The 27711-nt window shown below is 44.0% G+C and overlaps 1 protein-coding gene across 5 annotated transcripts in view; it reads left to right on the top strand.

Moving 5' to 3' along the window:
* The first annotated feature begins 388 nt into the window (after nucleotides 1-388).
* XPNPEP1 (X-prolyl aminopeptidase 1) overlaps nucleotides 389-27711 on the top strand; it is a 58136-nt gene continuing 30813 nt past the window's right edge. Inside the window, exons 1-3 of one of the 5 annotated variants that reach the window (XM_058697719.1) lie at nucleotides 389-528; nucleotides 11259-11347; nucleotides 18268-18392. In XM_058697719.1, the coding sequence (XP_058553702.1) occupies nucleotides 497-528; nucleotides 11259-11347; nucleotides 18268-18392 (246 nt within the window). In that variant the 5' untranslated portion in view covers nucleotides 389-496. Of the gene's footprint in view, nucleotides 529-600; nucleotides 622-11252; nucleotides 11348-17169; nucleotides 17282-18267; nucleotides 18393-27711 lie in introns of those variants that run through there. The other 4 variants (XM_058697720.1, XM_058697721.1, XM_058697722.1 and 1 more) reach the window with 4 other exon arrangements.

Here is a 27711-nt window from a genome sequence, read left to right as displayed (position 1 = left end):
GGGGACATCCTCTAAAGTCTCAGCGAGACCCCGCAGCGGTACTATCAGAACTGACCTCGTTTCCCCTCCTCTCTGCCCTCCTAAGGGCAGGAACATCCCTGGAGGGTAGCTCTTCACGCCCCAGCCCCTTTAGCCTGCAAAGCCCCCTTTTTTTCCTCTTTGGGAAAAGGCGAGAAAAACCAACAGAAATGATGCTCCATGGCACGGCCTCCATCCCTTAACCCGCCGCAGGGGAAGAGGCAAGGCCTGCTGGGGTGGAAACCCGGCCACACTTCCTGCTTCCCGCCTCCCTGACAGCAAGCCTTGGAGCGGCAGGCTTGTGGGCGGGGCCCTCGGGCGGGCGGGGCCGCGGCGCGAGCGCACGCCACAGAAGGGGGCGTGGCCCCTCGGCTCGCGCGCTTGCAGCCTGCGCGCCTGCCTCGCTCCTTCCTGCTCTTCCCAGGGTGATCAGCTGGTCTGCGCTCCCCTGACGTGGGCCGGGGCACGTCACCGCCGAATGGCAGCCTCCAGAAAGGCACCGCGAGTAAGGTGAGGGACTCTGCCGGGGAGCCGGCGTCTGGGCAGCGCGTGATTCCGGGCGCCGGGCGCGCATGTGGCACCTCGGAGGGCTGGAACTAGAGGGTGAGAAGCGGCAGGCGGCCCATCACAGTCCGGCGAGGGCCCTGGCTTTCGGGAGACCCCCAAGCGGGAGCAGGGGGAGGGAGCCATGCAACCGGGCAAGTTCCGTTTCGTTTCAGGAGGGCTGCGGGCACCCTCGGGCAGCCTGGTCCCGGTTCCCGGATGAGCGTGTCCGCGGAGCGGCATCGCTGGGTCGGAGGGGCGGTGGCCGTGTCCCACCTCTCCCCCTGGCCCAGCGGGAAGGCCTAGGCTGTTGCAGGAACTTGGCCCCTCCAGGCGCCTCCAGGTGTCCTGGGAAGTGGAAGAGCCCCTGCTCTCGCCCTCTTCCCGGGGAATATAATTCTCAAATTACAACCCTTGCAATACTGATACCGTCAATTCGCCTTACTGATCGCAGCCGCCACGAAGATGGGGAGCCGCAGGCCCATCCCCACCCAATTGGTTTCAGAGACTGTGTAAGGGAATACTTCGGCATAATCTCTAGAAAGATCCCACCAGTAACCTGCCCTGGGCTCTCCCTGGGCACAGGGAGGTGAGAAGGATAACCTCCTGGTCTCAAACACATTTCAGTTATACTCCCCCCCCCCCCCCCCCCCCCAACCAGGGTATACTTATTGCAGCAGCTAACAAAGTGGGAGACTGAGAAACGTTCAGAGATCACAAAGGCCGGAAGCCAAATTCCCTGCCATGCACATGGGATCAGCCATCCTCAGACCAGTTGAGACTTGACTAAATACACCTGGCAGCATGGCCGGGCCCACTTGCTGAACGCGGACCATGGCTTGTACTTGTGATTGTGAGTGGACAGATCCAGAGCTGACCTTGACCTGGCCTTGGGCTTTCTATGGCATGCTTGGGATGAGTAGAAAAGCAGACCTGGCTTGTGGAAGGATGTGGGGCCTTGTGGCAAACCTGGTGTGGAAGGAGTTGCCAGTATGTTAAGTGCTGGAAATGGGGTTAGGTTAATGTGAGTTAGGTCCTAGACCCATAAGTAGCTTTGAGGACCAAGATTAGATTATAGAATCACAACATTTTAGGGGCAGAAGGGTCTTTTGGCATCGGTTGGCAAAGCCTCCACACGCAGAAGGCAACTGAGAGACTGAGAAGGGACATTTGCCCCAGGCCCCTCCCCTAGTGGCAGAATTTGAGTGCTATTCAGTGTAAAAATGAGAACTTCTTGCATTTCAGGTAAAATTGATTTAGGTAAAAAAGGGGTTGAGCTGACTTCTAGTGCAGCTCAGTCCAGGAGACCAACACTGGCATGAGACTTGGCCTCTTTTTTTGGTATCTCTTGGCTCTGTTTTTTTTTTTTTTTTTTCTCGTAGTTTTATTTTTTATTTTTTAAAATTTACATCCAAATTAGTTAGCATATAGTGCAACAATGGTTTCAGGAGTAGATTCCTTAGTGCCTCTTACCCATTTAGCCCATCCTCCCTCCCACAACCCCTCCAGTAACCCTATTCTCCATATTTATGAGTCTCTTCTGTTTTGTCCGCCTCCCTGTTTTTATATTATTTTTATTTCCCTTCCCTTATGTTCATCTGTTTTTTTCTCTTAAAGTCCTCATATGAGTGAAGGCATATGAGTTTTGTCTTTCTCTGACTAATTTCACTTAGCATAATACCCTCCAGTTCCATCCATGTAGTTGCAAATGGCAAGATTTCATTCTTTTTGATTACCGAGTAATACTCCATTGTATGTATATACCACATCTTCTTCATTCATCCATCGATGGACATTCGGGCTCTTTCCACACTTTGGCTATCGTTGATAGTGCTGCTATAAACATGGGGGTGCATGTGTCCCTTCGAAACAGCACACCTGTATCCCTTGGATAAATGCCTAGTAGTGCAATTGCTGGTCGTAGGGTAGTTCTATTTTTAGTTTTTCGAGGAACCTCCATACTGTTTTCCAGAGTGGCTGCACCAGCTTGCATTCCCATCTTGGCTCTGTTTTCTTAAGTGTTGGCTTCGTTCTCAGGCAGACTTTGTCCTTATGGGAGGTATGATGGTTCTAAGCTGGCAGCCCCAGCAGAAATAGAGACTTCTTTCCTAATGGCTGAAGCACAAATCCCAGATCTGATTTCCAGTAGGCTGACTTGACCTAATGTTTATCCCTGAACTAGTCGTTGTGATCACAGGGATAGATTGCCCAGGCGTGGGTCCCAGAAGTTGGTGGGTGAGGGGATGAGATTCATACCAACTCTGTGGACTGAAAATGGACATGAGACTGTCTTAGATGGAAACCATTGTGCTTTGACCAAAGGAAGGAGGGAGGGATGGATTTGGGGTAGGAAAAGGCCACATTTCCCACTTCTGCATCTTAAAACTTATTTCAGTCTACCCTTACCTTATTAGACGTGATTGAGCATCTTTTTTTTTTTAAGTTTATTTTATTTATTTTGAGAGAGAGAGAGAGAGGAAGAGAGAGAGAGAGAGCGAGGGCACGGAGGCGGGGCAGAGAGAGAGAGAGAGAGAGAGAGAGAGAGAGAGAGAGATTCTCCAAGCAGGCCCCGCACCATTAGCACAGAGCCTGACATGGGGCTTGAACCCACGAACTGTGACATCATGACCTGAACTGTAACCAAGAGCTGGATGCTTAACTGACTGAGCCACCCAGGTGCCCCATGTTGTGATTGAGGATCTTGATCCTTGGTTTGTCCCATCCTGAATGATAATTGTGCGTGATTCTCATCACCGACCCCGGTAAGGGGGAGAGTAAGCACAACCCTGCTGGCGTTTCTTTATAAAATGGGAGAAGGATGTGCCCCTCCCATCTTATGCGAAGATTGAACGGGAAGTTCTCTGCACGCTTTTTCCCCTTACCCACCTCTTGGCACATCACGATGTTGAGAACGTATAGGTCGAGGAAGCTCTGTGTTGGAAGTTGGGAGGCCTGGACTGTAGTTCTAGACTAGCTCTGTCACCCAGCTAGCTGTGAGGCTTTGAGCAAGTCATTTGGTCTCTGTTTCTCAGTTCCTTTGTCTAGAGGAGGGAGCTGAGTTGGATGGTCCCTGAAGTGCATTGTACCTCTAACATTTAAGGGTAGGTAGCCCTGCTTCAACTGAGAGCCTGAGAATGTATCTGTCCAGGTAAGTGAAGGGTGGCTGGATCTTGGATCCTGCAGACACCAGGGTGTGACAGGAACAGAACAACTGTAATGTTTAGCTGCTTTGTGGCTCCTTTAATCCTGCCAGGAAGGTGGAGTTAGTGATGCTCAGAGAGCGAGCTTGAATTGAAAATCTGTGAGCTTCGCCTGTCAGACCCGACTTCTTGTCTTGGCTTCGCAGCTACTGAGTGTGTGGCCTGTGGCAAGTTATCTTTGTGCCTTCTCTTGTAAAAAGTGAAAGAATAGAGCTACTTCTGAATAACTTCCTTCCAGCCCTCTTGTCCTGTGCCCTGATTAACTTTGAATGTATAGAGAAACTGACTTCCTAGGCTCACCATCTGCTAAACGGGTATATGAAGTCAAGGGGAATCAGGTGAGACTGTGACATAGATCTCTGTCCAAGAAAAAGAGGTTTCTTACCTTGTAAAATACTATAGCAGCTTTATTGAGATATAATTCATGTACCACATTATTCACCTATTTAAGACATACATTTTGGGGCACCTGGGTGGCTCAGTTCGTTAAGCGTCCGACTTCGACTCAGGTCATGATCTCGCGGTTCATGAGTTCGAGCCCCGCGTCGGGCTCTCTGCGACAGCACAGAGCCTGCTTCAGATTCTGTGTCTCCCTCTTTCTCTGTCCCTCCCCGCCACTCGCTCTGTCTGTCTCTCTCAAAGATAAAATAAAACACTAAAAAAATAAAATAAAACATACATTTCAGTGATTTTTCGAATAATCCTAGAGTTGTATAACCAACACTGCACTCAGTTTTAGAACATCCTTACCCCTTGCCAGAGGAAACCCTGTACACATTGGTAGGTGCTCCTCATTTTCTCCAACTTCACCCCACTGGTAGGCGGTTGCCAATCTACTTTCTGTCTCTATGGATTTGCCTATTCTGGACATACAACATACAGTCTTCTGTGACCAGCTTTTTTCACTTAGCATAAAATGTTTTTAGAGTTTACTATGCTGTACCAAGTCATCAGTACTTGATTCCTTTTTATTGCCAAATAATATTCCATTGTATGGATAGACCAGGTATTTATCCTTTCATCAGTTGATGGACATTTCGGTTGTCTCTACTTTGTGGCTATTATGAACATGCCGCTATGAAGATTCATATACAAGTTTTTATGTGGGCTTGTGTTTTTAATTTTTCATACCTAGGAGTGGAATTGCTGGGTCATAGGATAATAATAATAATTATTATTTACTAAATGTTTATTTATTAATTTTGAGAGAGAGTGTTGAGAGAGCACATGTATATGTGAGTGGGGGAGAGGAGAGAGAGAGGGAGAGGGGATCCCAGCAGGTTCCGAGCTGTCAGTGCAGAGCCCTATGTGGGGGCTCTAGCCCAGGAACCATGAGATCATGACCTGAGCTGAGATCAGGGGTCAGACCCTCAACTGACTGAGCCACCAGGCGCCCCATTATAGGATAATTCTATATTTCACCTTTTGAGGAATGCTGGACTGTTTTCCAAAGTCACTACACCATTTTATATTCCCACCAGCAATGTCTGAGGGTTCCAATTTTTTCACATCCTTTCCTACACTTGTTATTTCTGTTCTTTTTGATTATAACCTTCCTAGTGGATGTGAACTTATATCTCATTGTGATTTTGATTGGCATTTCTCTAACGGATAAAGATACTGAAAATCTTTTCATGTGCTCATTCACTCTTTGAATATCTTCTTAGGAAAAATGTGTGTTTGAAAATGTCTGTTCAGATGCCGTTGACCATTTTAAAATTGGGTTGTCATGGGGTGCCTGGGTGGCTCAATTGGGTCAGCATCCAACTCGTGATTTAGGCTCAGGTTGTGATCTCACTGTTGTGGGATCGAGCCCCACATTGGGCTCTGTGATGGATGTGAAGCTTGCTTGGGATTCTCTCCCTCTGCTCCTTTCATGTATGTTCTCTTTCTCTCTCTCTCTCTCTCAAAAAAAAAAAAAAATTGGGTTGTCTTTTTTTGTTTTAATTTTTTAAAATGTTTATTTATTTTTGAGAGAGAGAGAGAGAGAGAGAGAGAGAGAGAGAAAGAGCAAGCAGGGGAGGGTCAGAGAGAGAGGCAGACACAGAATCCAAAGCAGGCTTCAGGGTTTGAACTGTTAGCACAGAGCCCCACTCAGCACAGAGCCCGACGTGGGGTCAAACTCACAAACTATGAGATCGTGACCCGAGCCGATGTTGGCTGCTTAACCGACTGAGCCACCCAGGCGCCCCTGGGGTGGCCTTTTTATTGTTGAGTTGCAATAGTTCTTTTTTAAAATTTATTTTATTTTAATTTGTTATTATTATTATATTTTAGAGAGAGTGTGAGTAGGGGAGAGGGGCAGAGGGAAAGTGCGAAAGAAACTCTTAAATAGGCTCCACACTCGGTGTGGAGCCTGACACGGGGCTCTATCCCACGCCCTGAGCAGAAATCAAGAGTTGGGTGTTCCACCGACTGAGGCACCCAGGTGTCTCGCAATACTCTGGATGTTAGCCTCTTATCAGATATGAGTTGCAAATATTTTCTGTCATTTTATCAGTTGTCTTTTCACTTTCTCTCTCTCTCTCTCTTTTTAACCATTTTATTTTAAGTAGCCTTCATACCCAATGTGGGGCTCAACTCATGACCCTGAGGTCAAGAGTCTCATGCTGTACCCACTGAGCCAGCCAGGTGCCCTGTCTTTTCACTTTCTTGATGGTATCCTCTGAAGTAAAAAAGTCTTTAATAAAGTCCAGTGTATCTGTTTCCTTCGGTTGCTTATACTTTTGATGTCGTATCTGAGAAATCATTGCCTAATCCAAGGTCAGGCAGATTTGTGCCTGTGTATTCTTCCAAGAAAACATTTATGTCTGTGATCCATTTTAAGTTAATTTTCATTTTTGGTGTGAGGGTAGGGGTTCAGTTTCGCTTTTTTGCATGTGGATTCCCCGTTGTCCTAGCATTATTTGTTGAAGACACTCTTTTATTTTTTCACCTCCATTGAATAGTTTTGGCACTGTTGTCAAAAACTGGCAATAAGTGTGAGAGTTTATTTCTGAACTAATTCTGTCTCATTGATCTATATGCCAATACCTTATGCCAATACCACACTGTCTTGATTACTGTAGTTTTATTAGTTTTGAAATCAGGAAGGATGAGTCCTCCAGTGTTGTTCTTTTTCAAGATTGATGTGGCTATTCTGGATTCCATGCATTTCCATATGAATTTTAGGATTTGCTTGTCAATTTCTGCACATACAAGCTAGCTGAAATTTGATAGGGATTTACCTCTAGATTATTTTGGGGGAGCATTGCAATTTTAACAATACTGAGTCTTCCAATCCGTGAACATAGAATGTCTTTCCATTTATTTAGGTCTATTTTAATTTCTTTCACAATGTTTTGTAGTTTTCAGAGTATAAGCTTTGCATCTGTTTTGTTAAATATATTCCTAGGTACTCATTCTTTTGATGCTGTTGTAAATGAACTTTTCTTAGTTTTATTTTTGGATTGTTCATTGCAAGTATATAGAAATACAATTGATTACTGTATATTGATTTGGTATCCTGCAGTCTTGATTGCAGTCTTCTTTGTTCTAATTCTTTTGTGTAGGTTCTTCAAGATTTTCTATATTGAAGATACTGCTATTTGCAAGTAGAGATAATTTTACTTCTTTTCTAATCTTGATGCCTTCTATTTCGCTTTTTGCCTAATTGCCCTGGATAGAACCTCCAGTATAGTGTTGACTAAAGTAGCAAGATTGGACATCTTTGTCCTGTTCTTTATCTTAGAAAGTGTTCAACCTTTTAACATTAAAGATGATGTTAGCTGTTGGGGCGCCTGGGTGGCTCAGTCGATTAAGTGTCCAACTTTGGCTCAGGTCATGATCTCGCGGTTCATGGGTTCAAGCCCCGCGTTAGGCTCTGTGCTGAACACTTGCTCAGGGCCTGGAGCCTGCTTCAGATTGTGTGTCTCCCTCTCTCTCCGCCCCTCCCCTACTCGTACTCTGTCTCTGTCTCTTTCTTTCCCCAAAATAAGTAAACAATAAAAAATTAAAAAAAAAAAAAGAAAGATGATGTTAGCTGTGGATTTTTGTAATATTCTTGATCAGGTTGAAGAATTTCTCTTCTAGTTTACTGAGTACTTTTATCATGAAGAGGTGTTGGCTTTTGTCAAAATGCTTTTTCTGTGTCTTCTGATGTCATCATGCAGTTTTTATTCTTTATTGATACTGTGTATTACATTAATTTTTGTATGTTGAACCCATCTTGCATTTATGGGATAAATCCCACTTGGTGATGGTATATGATCTTTTTTATATGTTAATGTATTCAGTTTCGCTAGTATTTTGCTGAGGATATTTGCACTTAGATTTATAAGAAATATTGACGTCTTTTTAATGAAAGAATATATGATCCTCAATAAAGAACATCTCATTCTGTCCAACAAGATTAAAGTAGCAGCCATCAGAGAGTAGGCCTGGAAAGATTGGTGAAAATGTCTGGTCTTCTCGTTCTGGCTATGTGGTGAATTGAGCTAATGTGGGCTCCTGTCCCTCTACTAATACATAAAAATGTCAAATTATGACAAAATTACCTTTAAGTTTAAAACTGAATAAAATCCAAACCCTTTGTATGACCTACAGCAGGCTCCTTGTTGCCTCTGTTCTTGTCTCCTAACCACTTACCTCCCCACCTGCCAGCACACATGGTCACACCACACTGGCCTCCTTGCTTTCTCCGATGTATACCAGGCATACTCCTGCCTTAGGGATTTTGCACTTACTAGTCCCCTTCTCTAGAATGTTCTCAGACATTCACATGGCTTGATCTGTCACTTTTTTTTTTTTTTAGGACTGCTAAAATGTCATCTGTTAGCAGAGAGACCTTGCCTAGCAACCCCATATAAAATCACCTTTCCCTTTCCTTCTCTGACACTCTTCCCCTTGCCCCGCTTTACTTTTCTTCATAGAACTCCCTGACAGACTGTGTTCTTGTTTTGTGTCTAATGCCTCTCCTCCTGGATCCTCTTCGTTCTGCATCCTCGAGCCCCTATCCCCCTACCCATGTAAACCTCCTGAGGTCAGAGATGTTGTCTGGTTTGTTCATTGTTGTGTCTAGAGTAGGGCCTCAATTATAGAAAAGTCTTGAAAGAAAGAGAAATTGTCAGGTGCCAGAAATTTAGGGGAACTTAAAGCTTGAATAGTATCTGGTAAGCCGAGCCTGGGGAGGTTATCAGACTCTATAGACCTTCTTACCTGGGGTCCAGGGCATCAGACTATCCCTATATAGGGATAGGAGATTTGTGTGTAAATCTCCTAGCTAAGAGATTAAAGTGGAGATTAATCTCATAAGCAAACAACAGTGACAGTGGTGCTGGTACCACCAGGACATTTCATAGATAAAATAGTTTCTACTGAAGATAAGCTGTTAATAAAAGATTACAAAACACACAAGGAATAACTTACTAAGAGGGAGCCAGCAGGCCCAGCAAACTTGAAGTTTACTATCCCAAGACCTTCTTTTTTTAATTTAATTTTTAATTTTTTAAAATTTACCTCCAAGTTAGTTAACATGTAGCATAATAATGGTTTCAGAATCATTATATAGAATTTAGTGATTCATCACTTACATATAACACCCAGTGCTCATCCCAACAAGTGTCCTCCTTAATGCCCCTTGCCCATTTAGCTCATCCCCTCACCCAAGATGCCTCCAGCAATCCTCAGTTTGTTCTATTAAAGAGTCTCTTATGGTTTATCTCCCTCCCTGTTTTTAATATTATTTTTGCTTCCCTTCCTTGATGTTTGTCTGTTTGTATCTTAAATTTCACACATGAGAAGTCATATGTTATTTGTCTTTCTCTGACCAATTTCGCTTAGCATAATACACTCTAGTTCCATCCATGTTGTTGCAAATGGCAAGATTTCATTCTTTTTGATTGCCTAGTAATACTCCATTGTATATATATACCACATCTTCATTATCCATTCATCCATCGATGGACATTTGGGCTCTTTCCATACTTTGGCTATTGTCGATAGTGCTGCTATAAACATTGATATGCATGTGCCTCTTTGAAACAGCACTCCTGTGTCCTTTGGGTAAATACCTAGTAGTGCAGTTGCTGGATCGTAGGGTAGTTCTATTTTTAACTTTTTGAGAAACCTCCATACAGTTTTCCAGAGTGGCTGCACCAGTTTGCATTCCCACCAGCAGTGCGAAAGAGATCCTCTTTCTCTGCATCCTCGCCAACATCTGAGTTGTTGCCCAAGTTGTTAATGTTAGCCATTCTGACAGGTGTGAAGTGGTATCTCATTGTGGGTTTGATTTGTAATTCCCTGATGATGAGTAATGTTGAGCATTTTTTCATGTGTTGGTTGACCATCTGGATGTCTTCTTTGGAGAAGTGTCTGTTCCTGTCTTTTGCCCATTTCTTCACTGGATGATTTGTTTTTTGGGTGTTGAGTTTGAGAAGTTCTTTACAGATTTTGGATACTAACCCTTTGTCTGACATGTCATTTGCAAATAATCTTCTTCCATTCCGTTGGTTGCTTTTTAGTTTTGCTGATTGTTTCCTTGGCTGTGCAGAAGCTTTTTATCTTGATGAGGTCCCAGTAGTTCATTTTTGCTTTTGTTTCCCTTGCCTCCAGAGACGTGTTGAGTAAGAAGTTGCTGCAGCTGAGGTCAAAGAGGTTTTTTGCCTGCTTTCTCCGCTAGGATTTTGATGGTTTCCTGTCTTACGTTTAGGTCTCTCATCCGTTTTGAGTTTATTTTTGTGTGTGGTGTAAGAAAGGGGTCCAGGTTCATTCTTCTGCATGTCACTGTCCAGTTTTCCCAACACTATTTGCTGAAGAGACTATTTTTTCCATTGGATATTATTTCCTGCTTTGTCAAAGATTAGTTGGTTCTAAGACCTTCTACGTCTGAAATGAATTCTAAAATAAGGGCCCCAAATAATTGAAGTTAAGAGAAGGAATAGAAACCATAGTGAAAGAATGGGACACCATGAAGAAAGAGCAGGCAAATTAAAAAACAAAAGAAAACAAAAACCAGGAGTGCCTGGGTGGCTCAGTCATTGAGTGTCTGACTCTTGATTTCGGCTCAGGTCATGATCCTAGGGTCATGGGATTGGGCTCCATGGTGAGCGTGGAGCCTGCTTAAGGTTCTCTTTCTCTCCTTCTGTTCTCTCCTGCCCTCTCTCTCTCTAAAAACAAACAAACAAACAAAACCCCAAACAAACCAAATAGAATTTGTACATGGTTTGAAAAATATAGTTGTTGCCAATAAAATCTTTTTAGACTAGTTAGGAGATTAGACATAACTGAAGAGAATTCATGAATTAAGAGGTTAGATCTGACAAGGTTTGCCTGCTATGGTGCTGTTTTAGCTGCAGGTTTTATCTGAAACTTTTACTTAATTTCGTTTTGATATCGGGGTGAGAGTCCTTCTGACTCATGAAGGAAAATTGCTAAGTCAAGTAGATATCCTCTCTAAATAAGCCTTGCCACATATCCTATGGTCAAAGTCTGCAATATTCTGTTCTTTCTCTTCTTAAGGGCGAATCACCAAGATTTTCAGCTGAAAAATTTAAGAATAATTGAGCGTAACGAGGTGGCATACTCTGGTGACCCAGGCACGGAAACAGGTAATAATTTTGCCTATTAATTAGATGGAACATCTCAAAAGAATTAAAATTTTTTTTTTTTTAACATTTATTTATTTTTTGAGAGACATAGAGCACAAGTTGGGGAGGGGCAGAGAGAGAAGGAGACACAGAATCCGAAGCAGGCTCCAGGCTCTGAGCTGTCAGCACAGAGCCTGACGCGGGGTTCGAACTCACAAACTGTGAGATCATGACCTGAGCTGAAGTCGGACGCCCAACTGACTGAGCCACCCAGGCACCCCTCAAAAGAATTTTAGGTCCCCATACTCCAACTCCAAGTGGGAGAGAAGAGGGGGTAAAGGATTAATAATTGCTCATGGTTGGGACTAATTGGGTAGATATATATGTGGAAATTAAAAACCATTTTGTCTTTTGGCTTCTGGATAGTTGGTTACTATTTCTGTCTATATTTACCACTTTTTTAGGTAACACATTAGAGAATTTTAGTTTTTGTATTTCCTGTTTCTGGGGATTGGGTGGTGGTGGAAGAGGAGATAGGTTATTTTTTGGAAATGGCCTCTTCTGGTTTTTCTACTCTCTATTGTAAACTTTTATTGACTACCTTAGAGAGTGGCCTCCAATTTTTGTCTTAAGATTATGAAATGAGAAAAGTTTATAGTATAGTACTCTACTGTATACATTGAATGTACATTCAGGAAAATCTTTTTGGGAGAAATTTCTGGAACCATACTGTCTTCCCAGAACTGGCTGATTATATTGTTGGGTTGCCAGAATCCTGAATTCTGAAAAGTGGTATTTAAGTGCATTTCTATCCCTTGAAAGCTAACGCTTTTCTGAGGACCACCCAGGAGAACCACAGCATTTCCTTTTAGTTGACTGAAAAAAATTGATTACCTGAAGCACATAAGCCGTGACTGGTCTCTTTTTGGAAGAGCAGTGCTATAATTGCATGCAGTTAGGCCCCTTTTCTTTAAAAATATAGATAAATGTATCCAACACATTTTGGGTCACATTCAGAAGGAGGGGAGGAAGAAGGAAGAAGGAATGAGAAATAAGTAAGTAAAGGGAAAAAGTGATCGAATGATCCAATTTAGAGTTTAAAGAGAACTTCTCTTTATTATGTATGAAGAAAGAGAGGTCCAGGGAACATCAGTTGTCTGAGGTTGCTGATCCCAGCTGGAAACTAGAACCCACTTGTTTGACTCCATTGGTGTTAGAATACTTTGAAGAGAGCCTCTATTACGTCCCCTAGATAATATGTTATAGTAGAGCATAGACTTGGGAATTAGATAGATATTGGGTGTTGGTGCCTGATGATCCAGTTGTCTGGGGCAAGTATTTAACTCCTGTTCCTTTATAAAATGGGAATAGCGAAACCTCCCTGGAGGGTTATTGTGAGAACTAACCACTAATGTGTGTAAAGCCCTCAGTCCTCACTCCGCAGTGAGACAGAGAAGGAAACCACTGCCTCTAAAGCTGTTGATGCTGGAAGAGCAGCCTGGCATCTTTGCATGTGTTAAGATGCTGAAATCGGAGTAAACCAGCTCCTTCTATTCTTACAACAAGGCGTGTAGGAAACCCAGCTGGTGCTTCAGATCCAGACTCAAATAATATTTCTTGAGCTTTTATAATGTACTAGATGCTGTGCATGGTGCTCTAACACATGATGTCAAGTTAAATTCTTCTAGCCACCCAGTGAGGTAAATATGGTGTGCTTTTCATATACTTCTAAGCAGTGAAGTTTTGTTTGTGATAAAGGCTGAAGGTTTAGAAACTTATTTCTAAAAGCAGGCCCGCATGTACAAGAGACTTTTAAGTGAGTCATTCTCTTTAAAGCATGATTTAAAAATACCTGGCAGCGTATGGGCTAATGTTACATCATGGTCTAGGCTTGTTGCTCTTGGCTTCTTTCTTCCCTGCACACCCTGATTAACTCTTGGCTGCTTCTAAATTTCTAAAAGTAATGGAATGTGGAGTGAGCAGATGCTGTAATATGACATCTAAGATCCTAGCTTTCTTCTTTCACTGAAGATTCATTGCTGTTGGTTATACTGAGTCTGGTTGATAAAAGATCATGACATAAAGTTGTGACCTTGACTCAGCCATCTTTGAGTGAGCATATGTATGTGTTAGGTGGTGGGCTAGATACATGGATTCGGGAACGAGGATGGCATGGTCCCTCTCTTAGGGAGAAGCAATATATATGCCTGTTGCGCTATTTATCACATTGCCTTCGTAGTTAGTTAATGTGTATCTCTCTCTATTAATTGCACACGCATAACACTTACTGTGTGTGCGACACTGTTTCTAAGTGCTTTGTATATAGTAACCTATCTAACCCTCATAAAAGTCACCTGGCGAGGGTAACCAGCCGAGACTCATCTCCTCCATCTTGGCCGCGTTTTCAAGTGCTGCCACCTCCATGGCTGGGTCTTGTAATTCTATAAGCTTCGTCCCCTCCTCGGCTAGCTGCACACCCATTCACTTGCTTTCAGGGCCTGTTGTGCTTGCGGCCACAGCTGCTCCAGCCATCTTGGTGCCTGGAAGCCGCCTCCAATGCCCCAGCCCATCGCTTTAGTCATTGCCTATCACTATCTTCTTCACCTTTGCTGTGGCTGCCGCTGCCACTTACCATGTCCTGACTGTGGGTTGCGGTCTGGGGAGCGCTTTCTTTGTGTCTGATATGGGTGACAAAGAAGTGGCTGCATCTGACCAAGGACACCAACCAAATGTGAAGGAAGAGGAGAAGGGAGCAGGGAAGGTGGTGACGGCAGGTGGCATTGTGTAGGGAAGTGCGGGGTGTGGAGTAGAGTAAGGCCTGCGGTGCTGATGTTTCCGAGGAGGCCGGTCAAGAGGGGAAAGGTGAGGATGAGGCAGAGATGGTGATGAAGGTCAGAATCTGGTGGTGAGGAGGCAGGTTATGGTGACCATGAGGCAGAGGATGTCCTTGGCCAGTTCCATTTTGCCTGTGATGATTTTCAGTTTGGAATTGAGGATTTTGTGCTTGCCGTTAGTTCTGTTGACTTTATTGATGAAGTCAGTGACTGATAAGGTTGATATGTACTCTGGTCAGTGCTATAAACTCCCAGTCAGTGCCATCAAAATCTTTAAGTCAGAATGTGCCCAAATAGAAGCCAAATCCTATAAGGAAATTGAAGATCTTGACAGAAAATACATTGGCTGCTATCATGTATTTGCTTTTTTTAAAATTCCAGATGCCCAGGCTGTACTCCAGACTAATTAAATTAGAAGTCCCCCAGGTAGTTCTGTTGTGCGGCCAAGGTGGAAATACTGCTCCGAGGAAGTCTGCATTTTGACTTGACTCTTTTTAATGGCAACTTGCTCAGAAATACGGTTTGAAGCCCCTGAAAGATGTCACAGTAAAGTTTCAGATGCTGGCAAGCTTACAAGGTTGCAGTAGGCTTCATTTTGAACCCAATGGAGGTGTTGACATATAAACTTAGGTCAGATCAGATAATTATGATCCTTCTTAGATAGAAGAGAAGTTACAGGTTAAACAGATTAGACCAAAGGAAAGGATGCCTCTCTGAAAAGTATTCAGAGGCAGCTATAATGCAAGGAACATGGGAATGTTTGAATTGTGAATAGGACTGTTTCCAGTGACTCTGTCATTAAGTACTTGCTGTCCTGTGGAGACTCCTGAGATGGAGCCCTGGTGCTGGTGGTCGATGCTACCCTGGCAAATTAAGAATGGAGCACTTCTTCAGTGAGTCCCAAGATCAACATGGTACCTCACAGGGGAGTCTATTGGAGGTAACTGTAATGACTGAGACTTCTGTAGCCCCAGATGCTGGTGATGATGGAGAAGAAGCAGATAAAAATGTGGAAGACAAACCTAAACAGATCCACATCTAGCAGAGTTCACTCCACACTGAGTCAGGCTGTCAGTCCTTGACCATACTGGTCGTATAATGGCTCCAATGTCACCCTTCATTACTTCCAACATTGTATGTTAGGACATGTATAGTTAAGTAAAATATTTTTTATTTGTTTAAAAAAATGGGTTGGCAAAATACGAAACACTGGAGACACCAAATGTTGGTGAGGGAGTAGAGCAGCAGGAACTTTCATTCATTAATGGTGGGAGTGCAAAATGGTATAGCCACTTTGAAGACAAGTTTGGCAGTTTCTTACAAAACCAAATGTATTCTTACCTTAGGATCCAGTGGTCATTCTCCTTGGTATTTACCCAAAGGAGTTGGAAACTTAAGTCCATGCAAAAACCTGTACATGGATGTTTATGGCAGTTTCGTACACAACAGCCACAACTTGGAAGCAGCCATGATGACCTTCGGTAGCTGGATGTATACATAACCTGCGGTACATCCAGACAATGGGATATTATTCATCACTAAAAAGAAATGAGCTATCAAGAAAAGATGTGGAAGAACCTTAAACATATATTGCTAAGTGAAAGAAGCCAATCTGAAAAGGCTATGTGTTGTGTGATTCCAGCCGTCTGAATTTCTGGAAAAGTTAAAACTGCGCAGACAGTAAAAAGATTGGTCACTGCCGGGGATTGGGGGGCAGTGAGGCAGAGGGATAAAAAGACCGAGCAGAGAGGATTTTTAGGGCAATGAAAAGTATTAAGCGGTTTCGTATTATGCTATAATGCTAGATATGTGACATGCATTTGTCAAAACCTGTAGAATGTACCACACCAAGAGTGAATCCTAAAATGAACTGTGGGCTTAGGGGGATAATAATGTGTCTGTGTAGGTTTATCAGTGGTAACCAATGTACCACTCTGGTGGGTGATCTTTTTTTGTTTTTTAAATTCAATTTATTATTTTTTTTTTCAAGTTTTTATTTAAGTTCCAGTGAGGTACCATACAGTGCAATTTTAGTTTCAGATGTACGGTTTAGTGATTCAACACTTACTTACAGTACCCAGTGCTCATCATGAGTGCCCTCCTTAATCCCCATCACTTATTTAACCTATGATCCCACCCTGCCTTCCCCCGGCCTCCCCTCTGGGCACCATCAGTTTTTTCTCTATAGTTAAGAGTCTGTTTCTTGGTATTCCTCTTTTTCTCCACTATGTACGTTTGTTTTGTTTCTTAAATTCCACACATGAGTGAAATCATATGGTTGTTGTCTTTCTCTGACTGACTTAATTCACTTAGCATAATGCTTTCTGGCTCCATTGGTGGGGAATCTTGGTTGTGGGGGAGGCTGTGTGTATGTTGGAAAAGAGAGGTATATGGGAACTCTCTGTGTTTTCTGCTCAGTTTTGCTGTGAATCTGTAACTGTTCTAAAAAAGTAAAATCTATTTTAAAAATGAGCTGGAAAAGCTCATTATTCTACTTGAATTCTAATAGTGTGGTTTTGTGCCAGTATATGGGGTGTGGAAAAATATGTATGGTCCCTGTTTTATAATTGACTTTTTGTGAAGTTGTTTTGTTATATGCCCATGGGACTATAACTATGATATAGTCATTCTCTAGTCATATATCTATAGTTATCTTATGTATGAGTTATCAGAACCGTTCGCTGATGTCACTAGTGTTTGAGAAAAGTTTTTTGAAAAACCAGCTGAAATGATTTGAAAGTTTGCATTATGTCCTTTATCACATAGAGATTGTCTCTTGTACTCATCAGGAGGCAAGAATACATTTTTGATTTGAGTATTTCTTTTGATGATTTCTTTACTAGAAATTAGTGAAAGTATGAAGTGTAAGAATTTCTAGTAAGACTACATTTAACATTTTCTTTTTAAAATGATTTTCATATTTGTTTCAGTTTTGTATTTTCTTGAGCTGGTGACTCCAGCTCTAGTCTTATTGGGATAGACTCTTAGGGACCCCTGGGACTTTTTCAGGGCTCGTTTGGAAAACCCTGGATCTGCTGTGCAACCACCATATTTTAGAGAGGTGAACACAGACACTGAGACCCCACTCCCCTTCTCCCTGAGGATGCACACCCAGTTGACAGTAGGCATTCACTACATCACTTGACTTAGACTTTTAACTTGTAGTGGACTGATCTCCTAATCTGTGGTTGGCTAACAAAAATATTGTAATATGATATTTTAAGTTTATTTATTTATTTTGAGAGAGAGAGAGAGAGAGAGAGCACGAGTTGGGTAGGAGCAGGGAGAGGGAGAGAGAATTCCAAGCAGGCTCCGTGCTGTCAGCGCAGAGCCTGATTTCACAAACCATGAGATCATGACCTGAGCTGAGATCAAGAATCAGACGCTTAACTGACTGAGCCACCCAGGCGCCCCTAAAATGTACTTCTTTTAATGCGGTCAAGCTTAAGCAGTAAAACATCAGAAAAAGAAAAGAAAAATCACTCCAAGTCCCTCTCTCCAAAGGTAGCCACTAATTAACACTTGGGTGACTGGCCTTCTAGAAACTTCTCTCTGAATATACACATACAGATTTCCAGATAAGAACAATCTGTACATCTTTTTTTGTAATTTGTTTTTAATCAACCACCAGTGGTTTTGGTGTCTTTGCCAGTTAAATATAGGTCAGTGTAATTTTTTTTGGTCTGTAATTTTTAACGATTTTGTAGTGTCCTGTTGTATATATTATAGTTCATTTACCCAATTGTGTATTTTCCTCCACATTTTTTTTTTTTTTTAATTATCAACAAAGATAGACAGGTATCTTTGTGCATCTGTTTATCTCTTTAGAATATAGTCCTGGAAGTGGAAGAGGTAACTGATCAATTTGGAAATGAGTATCAGTAGCTCAACTTTCCATGCCGCAAATGGCTATTGGGAAGTGGTATTTAAGAACTGTAAACTGTAGAGTTCCTGGGACCTTTGGTGTTGGTGTGGTGGGGGGTGGTCAGTTTGAAAATGCAGCTAGGGTGGGGCAGCTGGCAGGCCCATCCCTAGGGCTGCCTTTGAACTAGTCACTGAGTTGCCCGGGGCAAGCTGGTTTTGGAACAAACTCTCCTGTTGTTGCAGACGGCAGAATGGCTCCAAAGGTAACCTCAGAGCTGCTTCGGCAGCTGAGACAAGCCATGAGGAACACGGAGTATGTGACGGAGCCGATCCAGGCCTACATCATCCCATCAGGAGACGCCCACCAGGTACTAAGTGGAGATGGGCCAGGGTTGGATCTCATCAGCCTGTCCTCTGTTGTCATTCTTTTCCTCCATCCCCAGTGTGTTTGTATTATTCTAGCTGTCAGTCCACAACCGAGTGTGTCCTCCAGGGCTTGGCACCAGGGACCTGTGTCTAGTAGGGTCTCACTGAATGCTTGTTGCTTTGGCCCTGGCTTCCTTATTTCCAGTGAATATAGCCAGCTTTTAATAACTTGTGGAAGCATTGATAGACAAATGAAGGGGCAGAGATCTGGACCTTTCTTTCGCTGACACACCTAACCTCCTCTCCTCTGCCACACCCTATCCTTAGCAGAATTGTCTGTTCTGCCTCCCTTCTCCTCTCCCCATGCAGACTGTCCTGTCCCTCTGACATGGCCAGAAGAGCAGCCAGAAAGTTGTCACTGATCTCTACCCTAGCAGGTTTTAGGGGTAGTTCTGAATAACACCCTCCTTCCCCCCGCAACCACTACCTTTGATGGAAGTAACTCAGTAAGTGACCTTTACCTCTGAAAACACTGGTGAGCTAAATATGGGAGAATCAGGTTTGGAGAGGTGGAAATTGCGTGTGGTGGGGCTGAAGGGCAGGGGTGAAAGCATTCTAGTATCTACTCTTTTAGGTCATTCAGTCAGCAAGTGTTGGAATGCCTGTACCATGGTCATGGTCCTGCAGGGTTACAGAGATGAATTTAAGATTGAATTCCTGCCCTCACTATGCTGATGGTTTAGTAGAGAGATGAGACAGTATACAAAGTACTGTTCTCCCATAGAGTCATCTATACATATATATTTTTTATAACCTTTGCTTACGTGCGAGGCACTGCCTTAGGTGTGGTATGTGACACAAAGATTAGAATGGTCCTGTTCCCAAGAACATACAGTTGAGTAATGGAGTAAAGATACATACACATGTGTCTGTATTACAAGGTGAAATGTGGAAATGCCATCAAGAAAATATGGGCAAAGCGCTTTGCAAGTTTAGGGTTGAGAGGGAAAGACGACTGAGGGCTTTATGAGCAGGGAAGGCATTTGAACTGGATGTTGAAGGATGGGTAGAGTTGGATAAATAGAGGAAGGACGGAGAGGATTCTAGGCAGGAAGATTAGTGGGAGCAAAGGCCGAGGAGCAGGGCAGGGAAGGTTGGAGTGCTTTTGAGAAACAACATGGCAAGTGCCCCTGGCAGAAGCCCAGGCAGGTAATAAGCGATAGTGGGAATACAGCTGGTGCTCTCTGATCCTTCAGGGGCAGGTAACAGAGGTCCTTTGAGCAATAAAAGGCTTTATAAGGGTTTATGGGCAGGGCCACTGCGCTGGCAGAACTCTAGGTTGTGAATGGTGGTCTCTGGAGTTGTGGGATGTCAGGGCCTCAGATGGGGTGGCTCGTGGAACCTGAGGGCAGGAATGTAGCTGGCCAAGAACAACTGAGATGGGAAGGGTTTCAGTTCTTGCCGTAGATCAGTTTCTCCCTTTCTTAGGGAACATGGTAGACAGTAAACAGGGGCCAACCAATAGTTCCCACATTTATATCTTTTGATCTTTTACTTTCAAGATACCAGATTGAGCTAGAACCTTAATCCCAAGTCCAGAGTCCTGGTTGAGAACTTGATTAGCATAGTAGCTTGGTGTTTATCATTGGGGTGTGTGTGTGTGTGTGTGTGTGTGTGTGTGTGTGTGTGTGTGTGTACACACACATGTGTGGTATGGCATGTGGTACAGACATGACTGATGATGACTGAAAGGGTCTATCATGATGGAGGGGTGGCACATAAGAGTATTACTGTAAGTTGAGCAAAGTTCTCAAAAGATGTTTACTTTAACTGGCCACTTTTCTGCCCCTCCTCAAGGGTGCCAGACCACATGGTTGTGACAATATCAGGCCAGTGCTAACCCGGGACAGCATGAAGATTGGACCCCTGCCTGGAAACATAAGATTTCCTGGCCTCAGGAACCAATGAAGGGCTGAAGTAAATAACCAAAGGGATTGGATAATTAGAGGCAACAGCATGCAGTTCGGTGTACTTTGATGTTTAGAAAGGTATTCCCCAAACAGTATTCTGTAGTATTCCTGTTGTGTCTCATAAGGTGTTCTTCAAAAAGTGTATTCAGTGGTTAAGAATATAGTGAAATGAGCTAAACAGTTTCTATCTTTACGATAACAAAGTCCAACATAAAATTTATCATCCTATTTTCAAGTATGCAGTACAGTGGGTTAACTATATGCACATTGTTGTGTAATAGATCTCTAGAACTTTTTCATCTTACAGAACTGAAACTCTATACCCATTGAACAATCCCCCAGTCCCACCTCCCACTACTCACACTTACCACTCTCCACTCTACTTTCTAAGAGATGACTACTTTATATACCTCCTGTAAGTGGAATCATACAGTATTGTCTTTTTGTGACTGGCTTATTTCACTTTGCATAATGTTTTTTAGGTTCATCCATGGTGTAGCTTATGATAGGATTTCCTTTCTAAAGGCTGAATGATAATTCATTGTATGTATATACCACCTTATTTTTGAAGTTTATTTTTATTTTGAGGGAGCAGAGAGAGAGAGAGAGAGAGAGAGTGAGAGAGCACACACGAACAAGTGGAGGAGGAGCAGAGAGAAGGAAAGACAGAATCCCAAGCAGGTTCGACACTGTCTGCACAAAGCCCAGTGTGGCGTTCGAACCTAGGAACCGCGAGATCATGACCTCAGCCAAGATCAAGAGTTGGACGCTTAACTGATTTAGCCACCCAGGTGTCCCTATACCACATTTTGTTTTTATATGCCACATTTGAAAAAAATCTTTTCATCTGTTCGTGAACATTTGGGTTGCATCCAGTTCTTGGCTTTTGTGAATGATGCAGGGAACATGGGTGTGTAAATGTCTCTTTGGGATACAGTTTCAGTTCTTTTGGATGTATACCCAGAAGTGGGATCTCTGGATCATATAGTAATTATATTTATTTTTTGTTTTTTATAATTTTTTTTAATCTTTATTTATTTTTGAGAGAGAGAGAGAGAGGATGAGTGGGGGAGTGGGAACAAAGAGAGAGAGAGAGAGAGAGAGAGAGAGAGAGAAGAGAGAGACACGGAATCCAAAGCAGGCTCCAGGCTCTGACCTGTCAGCACAGAACCCAACACAAGGCTCAAACTCACGACCCGTGAGTTAGTGACCTGAGCTGAAGTCAGGTGCCCCTAGTTTGTTTTTTTTTTTTAAGTAAACTTTTAACTTCTTAACTCCAATGTGGGGCTTGAAGTCATGACCCCAAGATCAAGGGTGACATGCTCTACAGACTGAGCAAGCCAGGTGCCCCAGTAATTCTCACTTTTTGAGGAGCCTCCATACTGCTTTCCATGGTGGCTGTGCCATTTTACATTTTCACCAACAGTGCACAAGGGTTGCCAACACTTATTTTCTGGTTTTTTTCCCCCCTATAGTGGAATCCTAACAGATACGAGGTAATATTGCATTTTTTTTTTCATTGTGGTTTTGATTTGCATTTTCCTGATGGTTAGTGATGTTGAGCATCTTTTCATGTGTTTGTTGGCCCTCTGTATGTCTCTTTTGGAGAAACGTCTGTTTGAGTCCTTTGCCCATTTGACCAGTTTCTTAACTGCAGGACTTCTCGGGGCCTTTAGATGCTACTGTGCACTGTAAAGTTGCACTTTAATGTGCAACTCTAAGGAGAGGAAGAAGTATTCAGCATTTCCTAGACTTAAATTAAATGTCCATGGATTTCCCACAGTCATCTTAGGGGTAGGGTAAGGGACTCAGTGTTCCATGGAATTCCTTGCTCCATTGATCCACAACAACACTTTTCATGCCATGATGGGTTAGAACTGGATTGAAGAGGTGAGGGGAAAGGGAGATCCTTGTGTCGAGAGAGGAAGCCACTGAAGACTAGGGTTCTGCCTGCAAAAGTGGATGAAGAGGGAGGCGAGAGAGTGCGAGATGTGAGTATAGGAGTAGAAGATTCAGTCGGAACGGGGGTGGCATGTGAGGAAGCCAGGGTGGCAGGTATGTTACTGTTAGATTTAGTAGGCGTTGGTGGGGGCAGGGGAGGTGGGTGCAGTTTAGGGTGGGGGTTGGTGACAATTCTTCCTTTCACCTCTGTCCTCTAGAATGGACTAACAAGATTCACCACCTTCGTGGGAACCAAAGTTTCCTGTTGGCTAAGGGCTAGATGAGTAAGTAGTTTGGCCCCACACAACCTGGGCCTGAGTCCTGGTAGGAGATACGGGTAGCAGGCACCCCAGCATTTAGGAAGGGCAGACTCTAGCCTTGTCCCTGAGGAGGTCCTTTCTTTCCCCTCCTGTCCAGGCTCCTCTGATGGGTCTTCCCTGTCTCCAGTCAGTCCCAGGCTTTAGCCTCTGGACTTGGGCTTCACGTCACGTGGATTCCGTGCCGACGCACCAGTGATATTTTTCATTTTCTGCGTCTCAAGCATCAGGCAGTTGCCCTGGACTGATTTGGTTGCTGCTCTTGTATCTCCATATTGAGCAGGATGCTGGTTCCTGCGGTGGGAGCACATTACATGGCAGTTGGTGTGGGGTCTTCTTTGAGTTCCTGGATCAGTCTGGCTTCTCCAGACAGAACCAATAAAATGATATAGAGATGTCCGTGTGTGTAGAGGGACGTATCATGAGGGAGGGCTCCCACAGTAGTTCCCCTGGTTCTCAGACCTTTGGGTTTGAGCTGGAACCACACCACTGGCGTTCTGCTTCCCCCAGCTTGTGGTTACCCAGTGCTGTATGTCCCTGTCTGAGTTAAAGGCCCGAGAATCAGGAATGCTGATGTCTGAGGGCGGGAGAAGATGAATGCCTCCGCTCAAACGAGGGAGCAAATTTGACTTTCCTCTACTCTTTTGATCTCTTCAGACCCTCAGTGGATTGGATGATGATTGCATTGGTAGGATGATCTTTAGTTCGTCTACCAATGCAAAATTTTTTTTTTTAAGTTTATTTATTTTAAGAGAGAGAGAGAGAGAGAATCCCAAGCAGGCTCCATGCTCTCAGCCTGGAGCCCGATGTGGGGCTCAGTCTCATGAACTGTGAGATCATGACCTGAGCCGAAACCAAGAGTCGGACATTCAACCAGCTGAGCTACCCAGGTGCTGCATACTGACGCAAATGTTATCTCTTCCAGGAACCACCTTACAGACACAGCCAGAAATAATGTCTTACCAGCTAGCTATCTGGAGATGGTCTGAAGTCAAGTGGCTCGTAAAATTAACCATCACAGTCCCCTAGCACTGTTGTCTGAAATTGGGTCTCTCCTCTGAGAGAGTCTCACAGGCCGTCATAGAGCCCCAGCCAAAGATTCCTAACAGTTTGGGGCGCCTGGGTGGCCCAGCTGGTTAAGCGTCTGACTCTTGCTCTCACCTCGGGTCTTGATCTCAGGGTCAAGAGTTCAAGCCCCATATTGGGCTCTGCATTGGGTGTGAAGCCTGCTTAAAAAAGAAAAGAAAAAAAAAAAAGAAAAAAAAGAAAGGACTCCTTACAGTTCACCTCAGGGAGAGGCCTCAGGTGTGTGAAAGACTGGATCCATGAGTGTTATTTGAATTAAAAGTTGAAAGTTTCTGGGTAAGGGGTGTGACAAGCTTTGCACTGTTGGTATTTCAGTTTGTTTTATTCTGCCTGGAGTTAGAATATAATCTATCTGTTTACTAGCAGGGGATTTTCTTGTAGCCAAGACAGGCCAAGTTTATCTTGATAACCTTGGTTCTGGGTGCTGTTCGTCAGCCAGTTTGGGTTTTTGATTTTTGGTTTTGGTCATTATAAAGCTGTTTCTGGTCCAATGGCCTGATAAACTTGTCTTCGTTGCTAAACTTTGGGAATGGCAGTGAGGTTGGCCAAACGGCAGGTGATGTAACAGGCTCTCATCAGCCCTTCATCTCCTGCTAATGGTCCCAGAATATCAGAATTGGATGGCTTCTCCCTGGATGAGTAACTGAGAGTCAGGAATTGAGGCTTCTGTCAGACAAGTCGGGACCCATTGAGGGATTTTGAACAAGAGAATGGCAGGATTTTGAACAAGAGAAGGGCCAGGGGTTAGTATGGATTGGAGAAGGGAGATACTGGAGACCGAGAAGCCATTGGGAGGCCATTGCAGGATCCCAGAGTCAGGATACAGAGGGCTGGGATGTGATGCCGGCCTTAGGAGCAGAGAAGAGGGGAAGGATTGGAGGAGAAGCCATAGAACACAGACTGAGTGTGGACCTGACAGGCAGATGGCAGAGGGGTTTGGGAAGGTTGGAACCTGAGAGGGTTTGTGATGCTGTCCAGAGAAGCAAATGAGAAGTCCCGAGTCCCTTTCTCGGTTCCTGTGGAGAGGTGGGGCAGAGTTGGGGTGACTGCTAAGTGGGACTCTGGGGCCTTGCCAGGACTGTGAGGACAAGAAGGAAGGCTCGGCTTTGTGTGTGACCTGCTGCAGCAGCCTTCTCGGTAATAGAGAGGCTGCTGTTCTCTGTGGCTCTTGTTCCTAATTGTTTCATTTCAGGCTAGATTCAGAGTTGATGGAATTTCTCCTACGGGTGGGGAAGGGAGGGTGTTGGAGAATGAAGGAAAATCTTGAATTCTGTCCTTTGTGTACTTTCCAAAACACAAATACACACACCCTTGCACTGTTCCGTGCTAGAGAGAAAATGCACCCCAAATGCGTAATTACACGGGGACCTGGCACTCCAGGGGTCTGGTCCTCACTGTCCTCTGCAACTCTGAGGGGTTCTTTCTCTGTAAACCCAGAATAAGGGTTGCGGTATCATGAGTTTGGGCCCAGGGAGACTTTTGAGGTGAGGAATTGTCCATTCTTTCTGGTAATCTGGATGCTCTCATGTACCATCTAAGTCAAACATTGGGATTTGTGGGCGCCATTGGCCCCACGTCAGGAGAATCATTGGTTGGGGCCAGAGCTGTGCCAGCTCTGCCTTTAAGAAATCCAAATTCTTTATCCTTCCCATCTGTAAGGCTTTATATTCTGTTCCTGGGGGTAGTTTAATCGAAGGGTCATGTTCTGTCAGAGGTGACTGCGCCAACTTGAGTTTTTGGCTATTTTTATGGTTCTTCCTTCTGGAAGACTTGAATCAGATTTTCCTAAACTCTGTCCTACTCCCATTCTTCCTGGAGTTGGCTTCCTGTTTTGTATTTCTTAAACAGACTCTCTCCTAGGGTGGAGCAGTGATTTTTATCACAGAGTGATTTTATCCACTCTGTGGATAATTAATCCATGTATTAATTAGAGTAATGCTAGCTAGGGTAACAGATCTCAACGTTTCAGTGGCGGGGTACTGTGGAACCTTAACTCTTGTTTATGTAGCAGTCTGGAATGGGTGTTCTTGGTTGGTGGCTGACTTTCTTCCACTAGTAAGAGAGCGATTTGGAGTTCCAGGCTCTTTCCATCCTCTGATGCCACCATTCTGGCTGGTGGAAGGGGGAGGAGTGTGGAGAGGGCACACCCAGTTTTTACTCTCCTGACCCAGACATCACCTCGACCCCACATTCCATTTATGAGAACTACTCACGTGAGCCCACTTAGATGCAAGGGGGCATGGGAAATGAAGTCCTAGATGGAAATGCAGTTGTTGGCAATATAGTAGGGGTTTAGTAAATGTAGCTACTCGTATCTGTTATCACCCAAGGCAGGGCATGGACAAATGTCAGTGTGGATGCTTCTGTAAAATTCTGATGTGGGAGGTCTCTGAGTGGAGTGGGTCAGAAAACTTTGTGGAAGAGGGCATATTTGAGCTGGATTTTGAGAGATGGCTAAGGCTTTTTTTTTTTTTTTCTTCTTTTCTGGTTTACAGATGTGCCTTATTTGGCTGTGTATTATTTACATTGTTTGAATTAGATGTCAACACTTAAAAGTTGGGTGATCTCTCATGAACACATACATTTAGCCTCTCCTGAATTACTGAGGGTTGGCAACATGCGGCCTGCATTCCGGCATAACAGAATTCAGAGCTGAGAAGAGCTGCTCTCTCTGGAAGAGTCACTTCCTTATCCTGCTTTACTTGTTTAGTTTACTTGCCTGTACCCTAACACATTTAATGAGTTTGAAACCCCAGTTAATGATCCCTCCGTCTTGATAATGTATTAGTTTCCTGCTGCCGCTGTAACAAATTACCACAAACTTAGTGTCTTACAATAATACAAATCTATTATCTTTCAGTTCTGGAGGTCTGGAGTCTACAGTGGGTCAGTAGGGCTATGTTTTTTTTCTGGAGGCTCCAGAGGAAGATCTTATTTCCTTGTCTTTTCCAGTTTCTAGAGGCTACCTGCATTTCTTGGGTTGTGTCCCTTCTTCCATCTTCAAAGAGATGGCTAAGGTTTTAACTAGGTTGAAGGACAAAGGTTCATGTTTCCTTCTGCTTGTTCATTTATTCAGCAAATGTTGGTTAAGGACCTACTGTGTGTTACCTATACCATGATAGGTTACCTATACCTATACCATGATAGGGACAGGGACAGTGATGAACAAAGACAAATACCCCCATCTCATGCAACTTGTATTTTGGGGCAAGATAATACCATAATGGTATAAAAAAAGCTCAAGAAGAGAAGCATCTAGAAAAATGTGCTATACAGAGAGGTAAAGGCCAGGTGGCCACTTTGGATAGTCCAGGCAAGCCCCTCTGCGGAGGTGACATCTGATCTGCAGTGTAATGGTGAGAAGGAGCTGGCCATGCCACGATCAGAAAGGGACTTTGATAGGCACAAGGAAAAGCATGTGCAAAGGCCCTGAAGTAGGAATGAGCTTTGGAAGTACAAAATACAGAAAGCAGGCAAGGTGGCTTGAACATCTCGGGTGGCTGGGAGAGTGGAGGGGAGTTCTGAGAGGACAGCAGGGTCCGATCAAGCAGTGCATTGGGGATGGGCTGCGGTTTGGGTTCTATCCTAAGTATTACGGGAAGCTATGGTGAGTTTTGAGCAGGGTGCTAACATGGTGCATACAGACATTTTGGAAAGCTCACTCTGTGTGTGTGAAGAATGGATTGTAGGGTTCGTGGTCCACGGGGAGATGGTCGAGGCTTGGATTGAATGCTGGTCTCAGGTGGAGAGAAATGGTGGTTTTGGAGAGAAAGCTGATAGCTCTGCTTCCTTGTGCCTTTTCCCCTGTATGCTAAGGCTTTGGCTTGTTTTAGACCTTTTGCTGTTCTCTGGGGAGAGTGTTCTTGGGTTTTGCCAGCTTCATTGCTGGGGGAAGAGTGGGAGGCCCAGGCCCAGTGCTTGTCTGGCCTCTCTGCCTAGCCTGTTGGTGTGGAGGTGACAGCTTTGGTCAGTGACGGCTTTCTGGCATGTTGACTACTTAGGTCATG

The sequence above is a fragment of the Neofelis nebulosa genome, chromosome 13 (genome assembly GCF_028018385.1).
Source record: "Neofelis nebulosa isolate mNeoNeb1 chromosome 13, mNeoNeb1.pri, whole genome shotgun sequence".
Taxonomy (NCBI): Eukaryota; Metazoa; Chordata; class Mammalia; order Carnivora; family Felidae; genus Neofelis; species Neofelis nebulosa.
The sequence above is the reverse complement of the archived record's forward strand: the minus strand, read 5'-3'. Positions and strand labels throughout refer to the sequence as shown.